This window comes from Astatotilapia calliptera, chromosome 4, assembly GCF_964374335.1.
Source record: "Astatotilapia calliptera chromosome 4, fAstCal68.1, whole genome shotgun sequence".
Lineage (NCBI taxonomy): Eukaryota > Metazoa > Chordata > Actinopteri > Cichliformes > Cichlidae > Astatotilapia > Astatotilapia calliptera.
The window spans coordinates 23,226,016-23,249,020 of NC_137425.1; the positions used below are offsets into that span (position 1 = coordinate 23,226,016).

Below are 23,005 nucleotides of genomic sequence, written 5' to 3' on the forward strand. Positions count from 1 at the left end.
AGAAAATAACTCGAGATTTTAAGTTATCAAATCAAATATTTTGGATGGCAAAACTAGTTGAGAAAGACACGACAGACCCAAATGAATGACAAGTGCTCATAGGAGCGGTTTTTTTTTTAAAGTTTTTTTTTTTAAAAAGACAAATCTTAAATTCTAACCTCAAGACACTGTCTCACTTAGCCTACTATTATTTTATTAAATTACAACGTTATGGTATAACCAATCTTCATCAGCTACAAAACATAGTTATGATTAGACATGATGTAGCAGGCTTAAATTCTCGCTGTCCTCACTAAGAATTGTGCCAGGATATCTCACGGCAAAGATTTTACAGATAATATTATAATTAAAGAAATGTTTAATTATTTAACAACAAAACATGGCATTGGTGAAATTACATATGCACTGGTTAGAATAACTACATTCGGCAAAGAGTGATTTGATGGTTTTTTTTTCGTTTTTTTTTTTTTAAAAAATGCCTTTCTTAACGATTTAACGGACGAAACGAAGAGTTTGCTGCACTATTCCTCCCCTCGTTGCTATCTGCGCAATACTCACTTTGGTATTGCGCAATTAGAAGCGTTTTATTTGGATGCGTTGAAAGCGTTAGGAACATGTGCGATTTGTTAGCTCTATAATCACCACGCACGGCTGAGTGAGCTGGCGTAAAGTTGGAGGCTCGGAAGTTGCGGGGTGTCACGTGAACGCGCCATCAGCTGGAGCGTGCCCTGTGCTGACGAGCCGTTGCTGGTGGAAACAGCTGGTGGTTTCTGTCAGCGAACTCCTCGAGATCGAGAGCAACGTTATTGCGAATAAAAGTTCAAAATAGACTCGAAACCGACTGAAGGCGCTTTTATTTGAATTTCTGTGGCTGTCGGAGCAGACGTCGGGTCATGTCATCACGTAAAAGCCACTTTTCGTGAGGCACTTGTTAATTGACGCTTCAGCCTGTTAGCACTGAACCGCTATCGCTCGGTGCACCGGCTGCTAACGTCAGCTAGCTAACTTTGTAGTCCCATAGCAACTGGCACAGTGCAGGTTTCCTGGCATCGCAGAAAAGCTGTCAGCTGTCGGATTTTAGTCAACTTTGGACTGAGGGAGGTTTTTTTCTCATCATGGCTCACATTCATTATAAATTCTCCTCCAGACTCAGCTACGACACGGTGGTTTTTGATGGCGTGCACATCACGCTGAATGAGCTGAAGAGGCAGATCATGGGCAGAGAGAAGCTCCGAGCCGGGGACTGCGACCTGCAGATCACAAACGCGCAGACCAAAGAAGGTAATAAAACATGTGTGCACTGATAACGAGCTTGTTTAAACTGAAGTCAACGTCTTCAACTTTGTCGGAAAGCGCGTGGTCCTGCTATCACAGCTGTTTGGAGACAGAGGTAAGCGTTGCGTCACCTCTTTCAGGTTAAACAGTGCAGGGAGGGGGGGTCCAGAAAAGTCAAGCTAGGACAAAAGGGCCTAATGAATGGGCTACATTCCTGCCGCTTTTACGCCTCGTGCTTTTAATCGTGAGGCCTGATGGTGGTGGTGGGTGAGCCCTGTCAGTGCATGTGCAAGTCTCAGGGGAAGCCTGAGTTAAAAATAGCAAAGGTGGAACAGGAGCACCTCTTTATTCATTACCATATGCTTAAGAGCTCCCAGATGCACATGCACATGAATGAGCTATTAGAGTATTTGCTGTCATATACTGTGGCATGAACAAAAAAGTAAACATGGCCAAAAAATAGATTAAATATGTAATGAACTTTGTAAGAGGATGGGGGTGGATCAAATAAGTGTAATGGAGCAGGTTTGTTGTGAATATTGCACATGAGGGTGATACAAGTTCATTGGGATGTTTGGCTATTGTGGGGCGGCTGTGGCTCAGGTAACAGAGCATGTCATCAAGCAATCAGAAGCTTTTCATGAAGTTATGAGGGCTCAATGCTGGAAAAGAACAGAAAATTAAAATGTGTTTAATAAATTATTTTTAATTTATATCAACGTCTTGGGTGGACTTTGTCTTTGTCACAACACCTCAAGCCAGTTTGTATGGGATACTGACCCAGGACCGTATTCTCCAGTTCACCTGCTCCTGGTGGGTGGAGGCGTTTGGAATTATGGGTAGTTTGTTTAGTTTTGTTTGTCTTTGTTTTTTTTTTTAAAGGGTATCTTTTGTGGTAGTGTGGTGGTAGTATGATAAATGAAAATCTTTGGATTATGGTGTTTTGGTCAGACAAAATGTCACCTGGGGAAGCTGACTGCTGTGACAGACATTTTTCACAAATGGATAAGTCTATCTTTGTTGCAATCCCAGCACTTTACATTAGACTTTACATTATTACCTATTGGGCTTGTCAGTCAAGTTGAGACCTAATCTTATGCTCTTTATCTTCTTTCGTTTTGTAAGATTCCAGTTAAGATTCTTTCTGGTGAGCTAATCATTACCCTTAAAGCCTCGCTATCTTCATCTCTCCCTCTCAGAGTACACTGACAGTGACAGTCTGATCCCCAAAGGTTCATCTGTCATCGTCAGACGGATCCCCAGCTCGAGCAGCAAGACCCACAACAAGTGAGTCTATATTTTTGGAGTTGCCATCTGATTTCCTGCACTGTTATTAGTCCCTGCCATAGCAAAGGCTCCACCCTGCCTCAGCAAGCTACAACCTGGAATCCAAAGCTTTACCTACAGTTTTGAGATTTCACTGCAAGAGGACTTATCAAGAGCCAGGGGTAGCAGTGGATACTAGCTAAAGATTCAGTTAAGCTAATAAGAGTCTACCTTGACCCCAAAAAACATAATTTTAATAAGAAAAATTATCTTAATTTGCTGTATTTTGTCATTGACTGTAAAGCTTTTGCTGTGGTTCATGAAAAGCACTGGTTTGCTGGTAGAGGCCATTTCAGTTTTGAGGATTTTGCATGACATGACCATGAGAAAATACTCTGAGGAAACTACATGGTGACAAACTCAGTGGTTACCCAAATCACTGGTCAGGCTTACGCAGTAGAACCAGCAGTGTTGTGGGTTTTATGCTTGGAAAGCAGGACCTCGCTGGAACAGACTGGCGGTCATGTGACTAGCCGTGTCAGCACCCTACAGACTGGTGAGAGGAATTAGGGCTAATTGGTGGCGTAACACTGCCAACAAGATTAAAAGCAGAAAATGAGCTCTCCACCTGCATGAGGGGACTTGTTTATCCTCAAAGCAGTAACACACGAACAAAAAACAACAATAAATCACAATCATTCTTAACTATGTTTCTAAAAAGAGCTTGGACACTTTTTAAAATGTAAATAAAAACAGACTGCAGTGATCATTCATACCTTGTTTTTATTCAACATTGTCCAAACAAATATCAAGTGTATCTAATTTAGAAAATATTCTGTAATGAAAGGCGTGCTATGCTTTGGCCAATAGTGTTCTCAACAGTATTTCTCAACATAAGATGTACAAAAAAATTTAGGATTTTGTCACCTTCTGTAATTAATGTAATTAAAAGATTTTTGTAATCTAGCAAAATCTCTAGACGAGGGAGTGGAACTGACTGCATGTGCTCAAGAAAACTATTGTTGAGCATGTGGTTCATTGCTGCGTGTACAAATGCAGGTTAATAGTTCCCAGAGACTTAAAAAATGTCCCAGTTCTAACTTTGTGTAAACATTTTGTTGTTAATTCAATATGAGGATATTTTCAAACGAAATAATTGTCAATGTTGACATCTTTCAATTAAATTTCAATTTGATTTTATTTATATAGCGCCATATCACAACAGTTGCCTCAAGACGCTTATTCATTTCATATAACACTTTCCCAAATCTTGTCATTTCTGTATATTTTACTTCCCAGGAGCCAGACTTTTATTTATTTATTTAATTTAAAGTGGTGTTCAGCAATAATTCAAGGCTTTCTGAAAGTCTTTCACTGCTTTTCCTTGGACATTGGCTGCTTTTTTTTACTCATTTTCAGTCCAGTCCTCATCCTTGATCATTCTTAGAGGCATGGTTTTGCTTTGGTAAGCCCCTTAATGCTGACCTATGAATCATTCAAGCTCTGACTTGATTCACTGTTTTCTGTTCCATCAGATCTAAACAACACAGGAACTGAACTTCAGCCTCTATGTACCTTTGTATTAACTCTTCTGATGCACTCTTCTGAGTGTGTTAACGCTCCCAATGTGTCTCTCAGAGACAGAAAATATTCAGCCTTTTCAGTTTTGCTAGTTGTTCACAGGTGCCCATGTGCTTTGCTGGCATTTCAGAAATTGCCCTTTGCGTTGAGTGGACATCAAGAACTGCCTTCCTGGGGTATTTCCAATGTAATCACAGGGGACAAACTCTGCATTCCTGTTCTGTTTGTTTTTAGGCCAATGTGGAGCTTCAGCAGTGTGAGTAGGCAAATCAAGTAGGCAGCTTTCAGGATTGTTGTTCTTGATATATAAAATTATGTCTGTGTGCTACTGTCCCTGCTGTGCACCTCGGCAGGTAATGCTCTGTATGGAAAAACACAGAAATCTTATTTTAAGGTCACTGCAGGAAGATATCTTCTTGATTTGTTTAATGCACACTGCTGTAACCTGATTTGCCTGCTTTGTCTGCACTTTTCTGAACAAAAGAAAGCACTCCGTTGTAGATTTCATTATCCATCACTTTCACTGAAGCAGCTTTTAAAAGTGCTCTTTAATTCACATCAAAGACTGTTTGGATATGGACAACTGACTTCTGTCAGGGGAAAAAAAATCTGTGCCTCACACCGTCGTAGAGGAGGTTTAAAAATGTTTTTTTGTTGTTTTTCAGTGAGCGATCAGAGGTCCAGCTTCACCACGCCTTTGGAGCCAGCAGAGCAGTATGTAGCCAAACCACATCCCACAGCACTTTGCCTTCAGCTCCACAAAACACGCACTTTTTTTTTTAAGGCTGTGTCTTTTAAAAATGGCATGCTGCATTTTATAACAAAGAATAATAATACATAGAATACATGTGACATGCATCGTTTTCTTTAATTAAGCAGACTAAATGGATCAAAGCTGATGGGAATCATGTATTTTACAATCGCAGTATAACAATTTAAGTGCTTGAAGATAACTGACTAAAAAAAGTTTTTTAAAAAAAACATTTAAAAAGAAAAAAGTTTACAATTAAACAGGTCGTATGTGCTCACTTTTATTAAATAAATATTCTCAACTGTTATGTTATCAAGCTGCTGTGTCACCAGTCAGCGTCTATTGTTGAAGATTGTTCAGTATCTGTCTGTGGGAGGTGGAGCTGCGCGGGTGGGTCAAACATTATCATGCAGGCCAGCTATTCACAGCTGATAAACCCAACTGTTTAATGATGCTGGCACTGCCCAGTTGTGCCTCATCCAGAAGCCACTTTTGCACTTTTTATGGTCTAAATTCTATCAATTCTGGGCAAATACTGCATAACTTTAATTTATCAGGCTGCTGTAAAGTTTCAAATTCTTACTGAGTATTTATAATGTGATTCATTTAGAACCACCATAATTGAAATCACTCCCTTGGTGTAATGGACAGCGTTATTAGAAGACACCCTTTAAGTGAAGAAATATGCAGATTTAGAGTTGTACAGCCATGTCATGTTACACGCCTTTAAGTAATAAATGCCATCGACTGCTAAAGCAACAGCTAAAAAGGCTTAGTCTCTGATCTATAACAAGAACAAAAGAAGCTCATTCCTCAGGGACCAAGCTGTGCATTGTAAGTATTTCATTCTAAAACACTATAGTGCGGTCTTGTGTGTAATTCAGTTAAAGATGGTAAAGTCAAGCTTTCACTTGCTGCAGTCTTAACTGGTGTGCACTGACCTGATTTCTCTCTTTGGTTTCTCAGTAGGAGAAGTGTCTGCCACTCTTCTTAGTCTTTTGAGTCTGTTGGACTGACTTGGACAGACTTTTTAATTTTGTGTTGTTGTTTTTTTTTTTTGTTTTTTTTTTTCTACCAATAAAGTTATTTATATCAAGCTGTGTTATGTACTGAGTATGTGTTTCTTCACTGTGAAGAGTGACGCTAATACACACTTCTACACAGAGAAAAGACAATGGAATCACTGGCCGTTTAACAAGCTTATAGGGCCACTCCACCCATTTTATACTGGATTCCTCGTGCTGGGCGGCTTGCACAATACTGGTATTGGGAATCAAAGCTGTAGAGACAGAGAGCTGCAGACCAAAAAGACATCACCTGAAATTCACATTAACAATATCATGTAGTTCAGTCAGGAGGTGTTTCTTTTTAACTTGCATGCTGCATTTTAAATGTGTCATTAACTTTAAGGTTTAAGTGGCGGCTTTAGCTATAAATTACATTGTAAGTGGTGTAAGTGTGAATTTGGACTTTTTAGATGTTTACAAAAATGTGTTACATTAACAAAGAATTGTAGCCACAACACTTCTTAATGTGTATGTGTTAGTCCCCATAGGGAAATAGTTCCTCTGCATTTAACCCATTCACCCAGTGAAGCAGTGGGCAGCCAACAATGCAGCGCCCAGGGAGCAGTGTGTAGGGACGGTACCTTGCTCAGGGGTACCTCAGGGTAGCCGTTCAGTTGAGTCGAACCCCCGACCTTCCGATCATGGGGCCACCACTCTACCTACTGAGCTACCCCCCCTTCACATCAGCAGCTCCTGTATAACATAACTTGGGTATAAATTATTACAGCTGACGTGCTTAAATGATGATATCAGAGCGAAACGGATGTTTCAGAGTACCATCTTTTGACCTTCATAATGTTGAACATTGAGTCATATGTGTACTGTATGTGCCTTTTTTTGGGGGGGGGGGGAAATGTTGCATATCTTTTTGAAGTAATGAGTATACTCCCATGCTGGTGTATTTAATTTCTCTTTATAGTAGGAGCTTCAGCTAAAGGCTCACTTCAGGGATGTTTTATCTTTATCTTAGTTTAATATACCTATTTGGCATGCTTTCTGGCCTATCAGCCAAATATTTGTACAAATCAAACTACTGATCTACATGAGGCTAAAGATTCATTAAAGCAGTTACAGCTCTGAAAGCTGCAAAAAAACTTTCACAACAGTCCAACAGAGACATTCTGGTCTTAGCAAAAAGTCTCCGTTTCAAGCTGGTAAAGCTCACAGGATTAATCCTCTTGGGGCCATGCGCGTTTCTGCATGCGCGTTTCTACAGTGTTTCCATTTAAAGGCTACTAAACCAGAACCTGTTAAACAGGTTTTTCCTGTCCAACAATTCACGGCCTCTATCACACACACAGTTTGGATTTCTTTCTTTGCTCCTCTGTTCCAGCACAGTAGAGGAGGATAACATAAATAGATGCTTAGACAGAAAAACGCTGGCTGGACAAGTGTACATTCCCAGGATGCTTTGTAAAGTTTTCTTTACATTTTAAATTCAAGAGTTTGGAGAAATGCAGTGTGAGCTGTGTGGACAGTGATCAGTCACACTGAAAATCACAGATGGATGCTGATGCAAATTTTATGTTCATTTAAATGACACTTGTGATTTCGTAAAACAAACTGAAAGTAACAACTAAAACTTTGAATTGTGGTTTAGCCCAGTTTGGGGTAAAGGTTTGTAGCTCAAATGTCTTGTTTTGTGTATGCTTGTATGTCAAACCTCAAACTTTATTTTCAGACATTTTTGGATAAACAATTTTAATCTTTTTCCACAAGCTGGGTAACCGGGGGCGGCCGTCATGATTACTTTTATGAAACTTTTTTGTGTTTAATTCTAACAGATGGATGATCACAGTTCGACAAGAGCCCTGTCCTTTTTCTCCAAGGTAATGCTATTTTCTATTTCTGTTATGCAAGTTTATCTTGGTTTACATGCTTCAGTCCAAGCTGAACACTGATCCTCAAATGACGTCTTTGTGTATGCTGCACATCATGCATTTAGATGCAGATGGCTAACCTGGTTGATGTGGATGCATCAGAGGAGGATAAGATCAAAGTTATGATAAATCAGTCCATCTATGACCCCATGAAGTGAGTCATGTATCCTCACACTGTCGAGTTTCCATCTCTTAAACTCCTCTCATGTTCTCATATCTCTCTTTACGTCTTCCTTCTTTATTGGTTGATGTCCTTTTTTACATTACACATTCTCACTCGGCTCTTCCTATTATTCTCCAGTTTAAACACAAAACCCAGCAATGTCCTTTCTGCGAATTACACCTGTTATCGCTGTGGAAATCCAGGACACCACATCAGGAACTGTCCTTCCAGCGGGGTAAGGCCATAATGTATCTGTTAAGTGACTTAGCTACTTGTACAAATCGTGAATTGAAAAATAAACCTGGGTGAGTAAACAATGTAGAAATGTATAATTTCTTTGAGTGCTGATAGTGTTTGCGTATTCACGTGTACTTCAGATATCTGTAATGCTTTTCCTGGATTTCTGTTATATTTATTATTTAGCCAACATATTAAAAACGGCCAAGGTTCCAGATAATGAGATAAGCACATGTGCAGTTTCTTTTTCTATTGGCTCCATATTACGTCAGCGAGTTATCCTAATATGGTCATCTCACTGAGATACCTCTGGCTGTGAGCACAAAAGCTTCACCCATCTGCTTTTCAAACCTTCAGTTTGCAAGGATGAGGCAATCAGAGTATCTTGTTTCAGCTAGAGGATTCATGGCTGAGGATTTATTTAACATATCAATCATGCAAAGATGGTCTACCAGACAAGAAATTATTATTTTTAAATATAAAGCTGGAATGTGTGCCTTTAAATGTAGATGTTTCTGTCTTTGACAGCAGGATAAAAACTCTGAGGCACCTGTGAGGATAAAGAAGAGCACAGGCATCCCACGTTCCTTCATGGTCGAAGTGGATGATCCCAACATTAAAGGCGCCAAGCTGACCAACTGTGGGCGCTATGCAATCCCTGCCATAGATGCGTGAGTGTTAATTAAAGTGTTACTGTGTGTGTTTATTAATGTTTCTTTTGTTTGACCGTTAGGAAATACATTTATTTACACTTTTCTTAGAGTTTGCCTTCAGAAATGCATTTATTATCCGTGGCATAGATTGAACCAGGTACTGGAAACATTCCTCAGAGATTTGTCCACGTTGACATGACAGCATCACATTAGGTTGCAGATCAGTCGACTGCACTTCCATGATGTGAATCTGCTGTTTGACCACATGCCAGAGGTGTTTTACTGGATTGTGTGAGCTCATTGTCATGGCTAAGAAAACTGTTTAAGCTCATTTGAGCTTTGTGGCAAGGTGGATTATCCTACTGGAAGAAGCCATCAAAAAATGGGTTCACTGTGGTCATGACAGACATGGTCAGCAATAATATGGAACAAAGCAACTATACTTAAACAAAGCTCACTTAATACTAAGTGGCCCAAAGTGTGCCAAGAAAATATCCCCCACAGCATTACACCACCACCCTGAACTGTTTATACAAGGCAGCTTTCAAGCTGTTAAGTTTAAGGTCTGACCCTGTCATTCAAATATTGCTGCAGAAATCAAGACTCATCAGAACAGGGAACATTTTTCCAGCCTTCCATTTTATTTACAACTGAGGAGTGCAAGAAGGTCCTACTTCTCTGACATCATCACTAAAAACAGCCATAATGCTCGGGTCTTATTTTCTACAGTTGACAGGCTAACAAACCCTTCATTCAACCATGGCCTGCAATGACTTTGCCAAATTCTTCACAGACAAAATCCAAAAGATTAGACAAGCAGTTGGTACATCAACAGCAGATCCAGGATATGTACTGTGTCCACCGAAAAACTGTTTAAACACCATCAAACAGTTTCACCCTATTAACAGCAAAGACCTGGAGGACATCTTAGGTCAACTGAACTCCTCCTCCTGCTGTTTAGATGTCCTGCCAACAAGTTTTTTCAAAAAGGTCTCAAAGACTTTAGAGTCAGACCTGTTACAGATCGTCAACTTTTCTTTATTATCAGGTGTGTTTCCAGAACCACTAAAAACTGCTGTAATCAAACCTATACTGAAAAAGGACAATCTTGACAAGACACAAATGAAAAACTACAGGCCGATCTCAAATCTCCCATTTTTAAGTAAGATCATTGAAAAAGCAGTTTCTCAACAGCTCAATTACTTCTTAAAACAGAATAACTGCTATGATGCCTTCCAGTCAGGTTTTAGACAGAACCACAGCACTGAAACCGCTCTGACAAAAGTGTTTAATGACATATGTCTGAATACAGACAGTGGAAAAATGTCAGTCCTAGTTTTACTGGATCTCAGTGCAGCATTTGATACAGTTGACCACAACATATTACTCAAACGACTGGAGAACTGGGCAGGACTTTCAGGAACTGTACTAAACTGGTTCAAAACATACTTAGAAAACAGGAAATACTTTGTATCAATAGGTAACTTCACATCTGAGCAGACAAGTATCACATGTGGAGTTCCCCAAGGTTCCATCTTGGGACCCCCTCTGTTTAACATTTACATGCTCCCACTGGCACAGATTATAAAGAACAACAAAATAAACTACCACAGCTATGCAGATGACACACAAATATATATCACAATGTCACCAGGAGACCGAGGCCCTGTACAGGCTCTTGGTAAATGCATTGAGGAAATTAATGACTGGTTGTGCCACAATTTTCTCCAACTAAACAAAAACAAAACTGAAGTAATAGTCTTTGGCGCCAAAGAAAAACGATTACAGGTCACCAGAGAACTTCAATCTATACACCCAAAAACCACAAACCAGGCGAGAAATTTGGGTGTAGTGATGGATGCAGACCTAAACTTAGAAAAACACATTAAGAACATTTTTCCAGCCTTCCATTTTATAATTTGGGTTAGCTTGTGTGAACTTTGGTCTCAGTTTCATGTTCTCAGCTGACAGGAGTGGCAGGTAGGTTGGATATGTTGTGCATTCAGAGATGCTCTTCTGCATACCACTGTTGTAACGAGTCGTTATTTGAAAGAGAGCTGTATTTTATATAGATAGATAGATAGATAGATATCCTCCTTTTCAGTCCATGCTCTATACTTTTGGCTTATTAGTAGCCATTTTTTAAGTCAAATGTCAAATTAACAGCCTTCTCTTAAAGGTACCCAGTTGAAGTAAATCTAGTTAAAAGCATCCTGTTAATAAATAAAAGTCAAGAGGCTTTATTGTCATTTCAACCATGTGCAGCGGTACAGTACACATTGAAGCGAGACAACATTCCTCCAAGACAATGGTGCTACATATAAAAGACAATCAACACAGGACTACATAAAGTGCAAGTGTGAAAAAAAATTGCAGGAATTGCAAAAAAACCCAAAACAAAGACAATGCAACACCAGACAGAACAGAACGATACAAACATAAGACAGCGCAACAGAAAAGTGCAATAATGACAGTGGGTTGGACACAAAAGTAAATGTGCATGTACTTTTTTCTGTCCATAGAGAGGCATATGCTATTGGCAAGAAGGAGAAACCTCCCTTCCTTGCACAGGAGCCCGAGTCTGAAGACCAGGATGATCCCATACCTGGCGAGCTCCTCTGTCTGCTCTGTAATGAACTGCTGGCTGATGCCGTGGTCATACCCTGCTGTGGAAACAGCTACTGTGATGAATGTGAGTGTCTGCTACACACACATAAGATAAATTAATAGTTTAAACATCTAATCACCTGAACCTAATATATCTATATATCCAGTTCTTACTAACTCAAAAATTTAATTACACAAAGTACAAAATTGTAGAAATGTTTAAGTGTATCACAGATTCAGCAAAAATGTGCAAATTTTGCCTACCAAAAGCAGCAGAAACACAAGTGCATGTACAGTCTGTACTCTCGACAGTGAAAGCACGGCACTGCTTCAAACTGTAGGACTGTGTCACATTATTGTACAAATAAACAGTGCTCTGGTTGCTCTTTAATCTCCTTTTCTCTCACTCAGGTATTCGCACTGCCTTGTTGGAATCAGAGTACCATATCTGTCCCACCTGCGAACAATTAGAAGTCTCTCCTGACACCTTGATAGCCAATAAATTTCTCAGACAGGTGAATTGACAGAGTGATAATAATTATATATTATAGATTAAATGTTTGTAATAATGCTTTCTTTTTCAAGGTACAGTTAATGTTGTATTGTTGATCTGTAACGTCACACCAGAAGATTCAGTATTCAGCATTCACTTTGCTCTCCATCCATTTTTCTCCCACCACAGGCTGTCAACAGTTTTAAGAAAGAACAAGGACAAGACAAAAGCTTGAAAAGAAAACCAGCCACATCCCAGTCTCAAAATCTAACTCCAGCCCCCTCTGTCCCTACCCCGCCCCCTCTGCCCATGCAGAGCCAGCCACAGAAACCTCAGCAGTCATCCCAAAGCCAGCAGGTGAGCCTTTTAATAATATGTTTCATCTGGCAGGCAGGAAAAATAAAGAACCTGCAAATAATATAATTACTGTTTTCTTTTCAGGGTAAGACCTTTGGTAGGTCTCTGCAACATTCTGTATTTGCCCAAAGAAGAAACATGCATGTACACATGTCTCATATCCTGATATAAGTCATCTGTTATCCTGATAATGATATAAATCACAGTATAGTGCATTTTCTGTAAATTCAGTGAATATTTTATATAATAACCAAATCAAAAGTACTTTTTAAACATATCAATATCAGCCTTATGTTAACCTGTAGCAACACACACTAAATGACCCCACGCAGTCATATAAGAGCTTCTATATATTTTCTATATATTTACAAATATAAGTTGTAATGGTCACTGTTCTTCTTCTGAGATTTATTTTGAGCACCTGATGGCTCTAGCCCCTCGTTTAGGAATGAGAACCCGGATGTTTTTTGGCTGGTCCTTCCTGTGGTGCCGGGGTGACTATTGCAAAGCGTCATCTAAAGGAACAATAGACATTTTAATATCATCACTTGATATATTTTGCCATGTCGCACAGTCCTAATGTACTATATTCCTCTATTGTAAATTATTGGTTTCGTTTATTGGCTTTGATGAAATGTTTGCAGTGATCCAACTTTCTCAGGCCTGATGTTGATACAGACACCTCAGCTTTGGGTATCTACTGAAAAGAAGTTCCAGTACTATTATTAAATTAATAACCTTTCTCACTGTAAAGAAGAGGCAACATTAGACTTGATTTAACATCATCCCTTAACTTTATTTTTTTTTAAAGGGACAAATGAAAAGAATATGAAATGCTAAATTCATATTTATGACTAAAATCATTTTTAAAACTCTTGCAGTTTCCTTTAATTTGCAGTCATGATAGTTTCTTCTTACCCGGTTTCTAGTTTTGTGTGTGCACTGTATCGTATAAGGAGTGTAGCACACAAGAAGAAATTGTTGAGAAAACAATGGTAATAAAGTTCACAACAGCATATTAAGTTTTATTGCACTTATGTTAACAAGCAATAAAAAGCTGTCCAAAAGGTATTTAACCTGAGAGACAAAATACAAAGAGAGCGACAGAGCTGATGAGGACTCGATTCAATTAAGATCTATTTGTGGTAAACTTAGAAAGTTACTAAAAACTAAGAAAACTTTGTTTTCTACTGCTGTTGCAAGAGTAAAATACCTCTGTTTTTTCACCATTTGCTGTTAATTTGCTCTATAAGTTAACTCGTCTTATGTGTGGCACAGCAATCGTAAAAAAAAACATCTAATTTAATTTAATTCTGTAGATCAGCCCAGTAAATTAGCCATCATTACGAATAATCATTTAAGCTTTGGGATTCTGTTTTACAAAGATCTTCCTTAGCATTCATGCTCCCTTGTTTGTTCCACTGGATTTTGATCTCTGCAATGTTTTCTTGGTATACCCCTTGTTCAGGACTCTCTTCTGGATCATCTAAAGACTGCAAATATACCACCACAGTCTCAAGTCTCTGAGGTTCAACCTGCAACTACAGACCCAGCCTCTGAGAATGACACAGCAGGCACATCCCTCCAGCCTCTAGAAAACCAGCTAGAAATATCTGAGAAGTATGTATAATATTACACTGATTTTTACATGGGTATTTCTACATCCACATTGCGGACGATCTTCATAATATTTGAGGATGTTGAAGATGTCCCACTCCAGCCAGACAGCAGTGAAAACACACTTAAAGCTGTTTGGGAGCTCCTAGTGTTGCCTGACAATGAAGTAACGCTCCGTTGTCTAACGATAAACTGTGAATTTAACTACTGTATTTCCAACTTAAAATCAAAGGGTTTTAAAATAGCTGGCGCTGCCATTTATAAAAAAGGAGTAATTTCACTGTAGCTACAGCTTTGCAGTGCTGCTAAAGAGGTAAGAATGAGGAGAATTTAAATGATTGCGATCATGTTGTGCTGACTGTGATGTATTTACTCAGTGAGATTGAAGGAAAGATGTGCAGTGACTCAGCAGGTGCTGCCCTGTCTGGAAAGGTTTCAAACAAAGATCCGACTGATCCACCGTCACAGCCCATAACACCGGTGAGGTCATTCATACAGGAACAGTCATTCTCACTCAATAATAACGTTTTTTTGTTTGTGTTTTTTAATGAAATCTTGTGGCATTTGTGTCTGTTTAGGATGATGACACTCCAGCAGCAGAGCAGCCTCTGACAGGTAGCGTCAGTCAAGAGAATCAACACTCCTGCTCAGGTGAGTGACTAATAAACAGTATCAGTGTGTGATAATCTATTCCCTACTGTTAACCTTGTGTTTAGACACATGCCAGTAATGTCACTAAAATCAGGAAATAATGAGGGAAAAAAACACTTTTTCTTTGAATCAACAGGTGCAACCCCAGTATACCCTGAATCCTCAGTCAGCTTGGAGAGGTCGGTAGTGTGTGTTTCTGAGTTAGGGGTTTGTATTTTCCTTTTTCCACTCTTTAAACACTGACATCTTTTACCTTTCATGTACCTTCCTTATAGCTCTTCTTCATCTTTGGTTTGTCTCACTGGAGGAAAGACTGAATCTAATACCCAGCAGCTTTCTACCATCCCCTCCACATCATCCTCCTCTTCATATTCAAATACTCCACCACCTCTTTTTCCCTCCCCACTTTTTCACACGTACTTATCAGCTCAACAGTCGCACAGCACTTACCCTCCTGGATACCCACCTGCCACACCCATCTGGACCCTTCCAGCCCCCCAGGGTACCCCTATCCCATCCCTTTGCTCCTCTACTACCACCTCCTCCCCCATCCCTCGCCTCATTCCCCAGGAGTGGTACAAGTATCAGAGAAAGAAAAAAGAGAGGTGTGTACCTGCTTACAGCATTATGTTTATACTATCCTATAGATGTACATGATGAACTGAACATAATGTATATTTTATATCTTTACATGTCACTTTTTGTCACTCAGGTCACCTCAAAGAGCATCTGGCTACAGACGCTCCTCTTCACATTCAAAGTCTTCTACAACCAAGGCCTCTTGCTCCTACTCTCACTCTTCAAGCCACTCTGAGTCTCGCTCTCGCTCCAGAAGCAGATCAAGGTATTTTGTGGCCCTTTTACAGAAATGTTATTTACAGTATTTTGCATTTTGCTGTTTTGCACCATCCTGAATTGAAAATCTTCAGGACTGACAGAAACTGACTTGTATACTAAAAACATGCAGGACAAATACAGAGCAAAAAAAACCCAACAGCATTGTTATGTTTAAAAACCTGAAAATTCACATTACATTTGTGGAGTAAATAAATAATATAAAAACATTTAGTACAAATGTAGAGTAGTACAAATGTCATTAAAAATAGTATGTACAGTATAAACCTAAGAGAACAGTAGGAATGATTTCCTGAAGCATTCTTTATGGAAGTGGGGTTGAATTAGTTTGAGGGAAGAAGAGCTCCCCTGCTTCAGTAGTGTAGACTGGAGTGGGTGAGATGGGTTGTTTGTGGTGGAGAGCAGAAGACAATAGCAGTACCACTCATGATGATGGAGATCTTCTATCAGTACCACAGGCTGGTAGAAGATCTCCAACATCAGAGCTTTCTCATAAAGTAGAGTCTGCTCATTCCCTTCCTGTTCACAGCATCACTCTTGGTCCTCCAGTCAAGTCTGTCATTCAGGTAAATGCCAGAGTACCTGTAGCTCTCCATTGTTTCCACCTTCTAATAATCACACACACACACTCCAACACATACCTCAGGGGTAACTTGCCCAAGGGTACAGACTGAAGGGGCCTTCTTGTTAGTGAGCGACCCACTCCTCCACAACCACCTAATAACACCCACCAACCAATAACCATGTATTTTCCATACAGTGAAAACTGTCTTGTGTTTTCTTTTTTTCTTCTTCTTTAGACACCGCTCTCCCTACTCTCATCAGAGAGACCTGCACACACGCTCTCGCCAGCCTAGCTCTTATACCTACGGTTATAAACGCTCGCGCTCACCTACACCGTCCTCGTCGTCTTCACCTCGAAGGGCTCGTCATTCCAGGTCCAAGTCTCTATTAGGCAGAAAGGACCGCCATCACAGTCGCCATCTTAGCAAGAAGTCATCTTCAAGCAGCAACCACTCCAGGAAGCGGGGAGAACGCTCAGGGAAGGAAGCGGCACGCTCTGAGGACAGTATTTCCAGAAACACGTGCACAAGTCGAGCAAACAGCCTGGAGCTGGACAGGGAGTGCTACCTGCAGTGGAAGAATGAGTACAAAGAGTGGTATGAGAAATATTTCAGCAGCTATCACCAGCTCCACCAGCTGCCTGTTCCCCTACTCAGTCTTCCTCCTCCTCCTCCTCCCCCTCAGTGGGTGAGCACAGACAGAAGCAGAAATCAATCACAAGCCAGCTTAAACTCTCGCTACCAACCACAAGATAGATGCCCTGTTGAGATGGATGGCTGCTCCCCCTCGTCGGAGTCATCCAGTGACAGTCGCTCTCCCCCATCTCATTCTTCAAGCGAGAGTCGCTCCACGCCATCTCAGTCATGCAGTGACAGCAGTTCCTCTATGTCTTATAAGGCTAATGACAGCCGATCACCTCCATCTCAGTCGTCCAGTGACGGTCGCTCCACGCCATCTGAAGACAGAGCTCAGCCAAGAGCATCTACTGAGAGGTGCAATGAGAAGTCAAGACATAAACAAGTCACGCTTTCAAAGAGTAGCATGGAAATGAAACTGCAAGGACCGAGTACAGACAATAAACCACTGAAAAAACTGGAGGAGTCGAGCCCACTGAAACATGAACAAAAGAAGAAGAAGAAACAACCTGAAGACAGTGGACAGGAGACTTCGCCCCCTCATGCTGAAAGCTCTAGAGATGACAGCAGAAAGGACAAAAGGAGGCACAGCAGTGAACCAAAGGCCTGCAAGCATAGTACGCCAGTACAGAAAGATTCAGACCAAACTGTCCTGAAACAAGACCAACCTGAAAGAAAATTCATAGGAAGCAATTCAGAAGGAGAGGAATGCTGGAAAAGAGGCAAAGATTTAGACTTTAGTGATGGGAAGAGACAGCACAAAGCAAAACCCAACAAAGAGCTAGACGGGACGAGCAAAGAGCGAGAAGAAAACCCTGGAGGCAGCAAAACTCCTGACTCTAGATCAGAGAAGAATAGGAAAAGAAAGAATGAGGATCTGGTGAAGAATGAAAGGGATGGTAGTCTTTCTGGTGAGATGCAAAGTGGCAAACACCTGAAAACGAAAACAGCAGAGAAGCCTGAAAACCGTCTTAGTGAATTCCTGAAACCACTTGACAAAGAGAAGCAAAAAATGGAGAAGAAGTCAGAGAAGAAAACATGGCCTCTGACAGCGAAAGACATCTGGGAGGAAGGGATGAAGGTGAAACCGCAGATGAAGATAAGCATCAACATCAACCTGGATGGCAAAAGGACAGAGGAGAACAATGGAAAACACGAGGTTACAGGGAAGGCGCAGGAAAACATCAATTACCCTGAAAATAGAGAGGAGGCGCAGAGGGTCAACAGAGGTGAACTAAATGAAAAGGAATCCAGTAGAAACCAGGAGGACCGTTCTGAAGACAAACTGATACAAGGTGAGGGAGAAAAAAGACTGACATGGGACAAATTTACCTTCAGAGATGATAAGGGAACGAAGGCAGGAGAGAAGGAAGACACCAGAGAAAGAAAAGACGATGAAGACGAGGGGGAATTAGACTTATGGCACTGTGCGCTCACAGGAGTGGAGGAGAGTGAGACAGGAAAGGGGGAAGAAGAGAGTTTGAGAGAGGACGACAAAGATCAAGAGATGGGAGACTCGCAGAAGGAGCAAGAAAACAGAGAAGCGTGGAGGGACGAGCTAAAGGAAGGTGTCGAGATGATGACGAGGGAGGAAGGTACATTGAGGTTCAGCTCATCAAGGAGCAAAAATGAAGGCCACCAAGATGGACCTAACACCAAGCTGGGTGATGGCAGGTCAGAACATTACTGCTTTCATTTTTTTCTCTTAACTGTCTTCATTTTAATCTTTGTAGCTGCATTTTCCAAGAAATGTTTAGATTAAATAATAATCTTATCTTATCTGATCTGGTAATAAAATATGATTGCGTTTCTCAAAGTCTAGATCAAAGTACATTTTCAGACCTTACCAAGTTGTTACAAGTTGTGGTGACATCGTCATGTCTTTTTTTCTGTCTGAACACAACTGCTGAACCTAAACGTGTGTATTCAGTTTAAACTGTTCCTAAACGAAGAACAACAGTATTTGCTTTCACTGGAAAAAGTGGAAGCAGGTAGAAAACCCGAAATGTATCTGAACAGCCATTTAGATTACTATAGTTTTGGTTTTTTTTACATTAGATAATTAATAAGTAAATTAAGTTCAACACTGTTTTACCTGTAATATAAGAACATAATACCCTGGATTGGTCTTTAACAGTCAGGGAAATATTTTCCTATCAGAGCTGCGCAGAATTTGCAGTCTTAATCAATTTATCTTCATTTTTCCCACCAGCTCGGCTGCTATTTGTTTATCACATCTTCACAGCAAGCACCTTGTCTAACATTCACATGCATTCTTGGATCTCAGATTTTCCTCACTGTTAAAACATGCTAGTTTAATTTTCCTCAGGTCTTCAATTGAGTCACTGGCTTGTTACTCGAGTTAGTCTCTGCAGGGTGGCTGCCCACTGCTCCTAACACATAAAACACAGGACGTAATTTTCTCCTCAGGGATCTACAAAGACTAAAGAACAACATCCTAGGATGCAATTAAAGACTAAAGAGATCTAGTGTTGCAGCTGTATATCTTCTTTTATTAGATTACCTGTGATATTTAATCTTGTCTATGTGTGTTGGGCAGCCGTGAAGAAGAGAGTCATCAGAGGAGGACAGTGGTGAAAACGTTGGAGAAATACACCCAAGAAAGATGGACGGAGCTGGTACACGTTCAGGTGTGTATGTCAGCCGAGGTTATATAAGCATCCACCACCTAAGTTCATCCATCCAACCAATGTAGAACCCTACTAACTGCGTGCCTTTGGACTGCGGGGGGAAGCCGGAGAACCGGAATGCAAACTCATCATAGTGAGGCCCCGGCCAGATGATGGATTCACATATAGGATCTTGGTATCAGGCAACCACTGTGCCACCATTCTGTCACTCAATTCAGTTTTATTTATATAGTGCTGAATGACAACAAGAGTTGCCTCAAGGCACTTCATACTGTAAGGTAAAGACCCTACAATAGTAGAAAGAAAGCCCTAATTAGATAACCCCCTGTGAACAAGCACTCGGTGGCAGTGAAAAAAAAAAGAAACTCAAAAAGGGAAAAACTCCCTTTTAACAGTCACCTGTCACAACCAGTTGTGGGTTAAGGGAAGGAGACAGGACAACTGATTACATGAGGAAGAGTGCCAGAGATTAATATTAACTAATGATGCTTAAGCTACTATGACTTACTCCCTTAAAAAAAAAAAAGTCATGACATCTGAGTCACATTGTATTTTTACTTTTATTTCCCAGGCACCCCGATCAACATGGGAGAGAGATGATGAGGAGGATGAAGGAAAAGTCAGAGTTCACACTGACCGTGTTTCTTTGACTCTGCCTCAACCGTCAGTGACCAACAAAGCCGAGGGTGACGAGGAACAGCAGGGAGAGAGGGGCAGGGAGAAAGAGAGAGACTCTGCTTGCTCCTGGTCACACAGAAGTGTGGCTCCCTCTAGTGGCAAAGACAGAGCTGTAAGCACCACGTCTGCAGATGCAGGCAGGGATACGAGGAGAGAGATGGACAGGCAGAGGAACAGAGAGAGGGAGAGGCAACAAGAGAGGAAAAGGTCAAAAGAACAAACAAGAGAGGAAGGAAGCGGGAGAGACGGGGACAAAGAGCAAAAACGCACTGCCTCTCTCCCCACCTCCTCTCAGTTTTACTCCTTCTCAACATCACACAATGCAGATAGGACAGATCTGCAATACGGGGGCAGCCAGGCTAGCAACAAGAGTTCATCCTGTCCCAGCAAGAAATTCACCAGTGCCAGAAACAGGGAAAGCAACACAATAAGCAGGGAACCCAACCTGCCTGAAAAAGATGCACAGAAAACACACAGAGACCCATCATTGAATCTCAGATACAAAGATAAAAACTACAGCCACTACCACAGTAACCACCAAGATTCATCAGGGAGTGATCGAAATAAAGACAGAGCTCCAGGGACACACCACTCCCACAGCCGGGGTAAAGGCAGAGACCTGCTCCCCTTTGAATCTCCTGGATACTCTCAAAGATATTCCCCTCATTTGGGGTTAATGCAGAGCAAAGCTGGAAAAGAAGAGCGTAAACCAAACAAGGCTGAGAAATTCGTCAAAGAAGGCAAAGAGGGGAGAGAAAATCGAGGGATGATGGCTGTGCAGGGAGGAAGTGCCTGGTGGGAGCATGAGGCTGATTATAAAGTGGATGGAGTAGAAAACTGGTTCGGTGGAGGGAAGGATCTGGAGGAAGGGGAGATGCTCAGCAGCCGAAGCAGCAGCGTCGGCTCGTCAGCGAGCCAGGGGAACAGCAAAGACGACAAGAGGACAGAGAAGGAGAGGAAACAAAAAAGGCAGAAAAAAGAGAAAAGGCAGGCGACCCCGGAGCAGCCGCAGGACGGAGAGCTGAAGAAACACAAACACAAGAAGTCCAAGAAAAGAACAGATGGCGCAGAAGAGAGCGGAGGAGAGGGGGCCGACAGGTGGAAACGAAAGGAAAACCACTGATCTCCACTCGGATGTGTCACCTCGACTCTAAAAATGAAGTTAAATTTACTTGAATGATGTTTTATTTTCTCTGACCAACAGGTGCCTGGATTTTGTTTTTTGTTGTTGTTGTTGTTACTTTTGTTAAATTTTTGCTCCAGGATACGTTTTGTATCACGTTAAGATCTTCATAATTCATTTATAGCATTCGCAATCCTCGTATAAAATTGTGAAGAAATGGCACTTTATACAAAATCAAAAAAATGAATGTGACTGAAATCACACGGTGAACCTTAACGCTCTTGAATTATTTTGACTTGAAGGATTTTTGCACTTGTTTACAACTTGCTCAGGACTGCCAGCAGTTACGATTCACATGAATCTGCTATGGATGGAAATCTTACATTTTGAATAGTCAGTCAATAATTTGCCTTGCCTCGCACAGGGGTGCGTTTGGATTACTGAGAAAAAGATTGTGATCATTTAAAATGCACAGCCTACTGTGAATATTTAGGATTTAACCTCTGTGTTGCATTTTGTTTATTTATTATTTCTTTTATGTTTAATCTAAAAACTGCTGGATAGATGAATGATTTAGTAGAGGCAAGTTTAGTTTTTCCTGTTTTGAGGGAAATAAATAATAATTTAAAAAAATCTAAAATCTTGGGTTTCTGTCTGGATGTCTGCTGGTACTACTAGTGAGCACAAGTGGTAACTCCAGGCTTAACATACAGTACATCTACTTCACTGCACTTTGGATTTGACTTTCTATTGCATCTTTACCTTAAAGCTTTATTATTTTTGCAGATAAATTCTATTATAATAGATCAAGCTACCAAGCAACATATAATAAGCAGCAGCTATTTATGTACTATTCTGAAAACACTGCAGGCCAATGTCCCTCAATAATCTTGCTTACGTTTTGGCATTGATCACATACCAATTAAATATAAGGCCAATATTGTTTCTTTTAACCCATAAAGGCAGCTTATGAAGGGAAGAGCAGTGTGTCATGATTTATGAGATGATGAATAGTCATCACTTCTGAACACGTTTTAATGACCATGAAATGATTGTGATTTATACTTTCCACAACAATAAAATTAATAATACAACAAAACACACTTTTCAGCTTTTCGTGTATTTTGAAAATAGATTTGTCGGAGACCTGGAGTGTTATTGTGCACTTTGGGTCAACTTCTGTCGTTTAAATGTGCATAGGCTTTTTTTTTTTTTTTTTTTTTTTAAACCAGACATGCCAATCAACACAATTTAGTACATACTGCACTTCTATATCAATATTTTACGCAAGCGCAGAGCTGCCACCCAGGCAAAAGAAAAATAGAAGTATATCACGTTATAACGTGAAAAGTTTATTGTTCTAACTTTCATACTAACTTTCATATACTTTATATGTTTGTACAATATACTATCATGTTAGTACAATGTACGTAATTATATTGTTCAAACATGAAAAGTATATTGTATTTGTTTAACTATCTGTATTGTATCCCCAGTTCTCTAATATACTCAGTCCTAGTTAACGTTTCCACCCTGCGGCCTTGGCTGCTAACACAAGATGCTAGGCTGTTATCACTGTGAGCACGCTAGCATGCTAAAATAGCCAAACTGATATTACTCGTCCTTACTTTAAAATATTCTAAATAAAGTTTTCTCTTCCATCACAGTCAAACGTGTCTATTTAATATATTATTATTATTCCTTTTATTACCTCTGGCGAGCTGTGTATGTTGAGCATCCATTATTTCAGCCGCTAAAGGCGGTCAGGTGACTTAAGGCTGGAGCACAGGGCAGGTAGGTTGATTTATGGTTTAAATTCTCCGCTTAAACAGTCCCTGTGAATTAACTTAGTGAATCTGTCAAAGTAAAGAATCTGTAAAGAGCTTTGGTGGTCTGTTATT

General features: G+C 40.4%; 1 protein-coding gene across 2 annotated transcripts; it reads left to right on the forward strand.

Annotated features, from left to right (window-relative positions):
• The first annotated feature begins 609 nt into the window (after window positions 1–609).
• Window positions 610–21,744, forward strand: LOC113021065 (uncharacterized). Of its 2 annotated transcripts, none has more exons than XM_026165487.2 (19): window positions 610–1,281; window positions 2,475–2,562; window positions 4,788–4,836; window positions 7,725–7,769; window positions 7,886–7,974; window positions 8,122–8,218; window positions 8,749–8,891; window positions 11,396–11,565; window positions 11,892–11,995; window positions 12,163–12,330; window positions 13,799–13,950; window positions 14,325–14,427; window positions 14,526–14,598; window positions 14,735–14,777; window positions 14,874–15,203; window positions 15,311–15,442; window positions 16,254–18,326; window positions 19,213–19,303; window positions 19,875–21,744. In XM_026165487.2, exons 1-19 carry the CDS (start codon window positions 1,116–1,118, stop codon window positions 21,102–21,104), a joined length of 5,346 nt encoding a protein of 1,781 aa, XP_026021272.2. In that variant the 5' UTR covers window positions 610–1,115; the 3' UTR covers window positions 21,105–21,744. The 2 variants fall into 2 exon arrangements, with proteins under 2 accessions (XP_026021272.2, XP_026021273.2); XM_026165488.2 differs by having other exon boundaries at window positions 728–1,281; window positions 8,752–8,891.
• The last annotated feature ends 1,261 nt before the right edge of the window (window positions 21,745–23,005 follow it).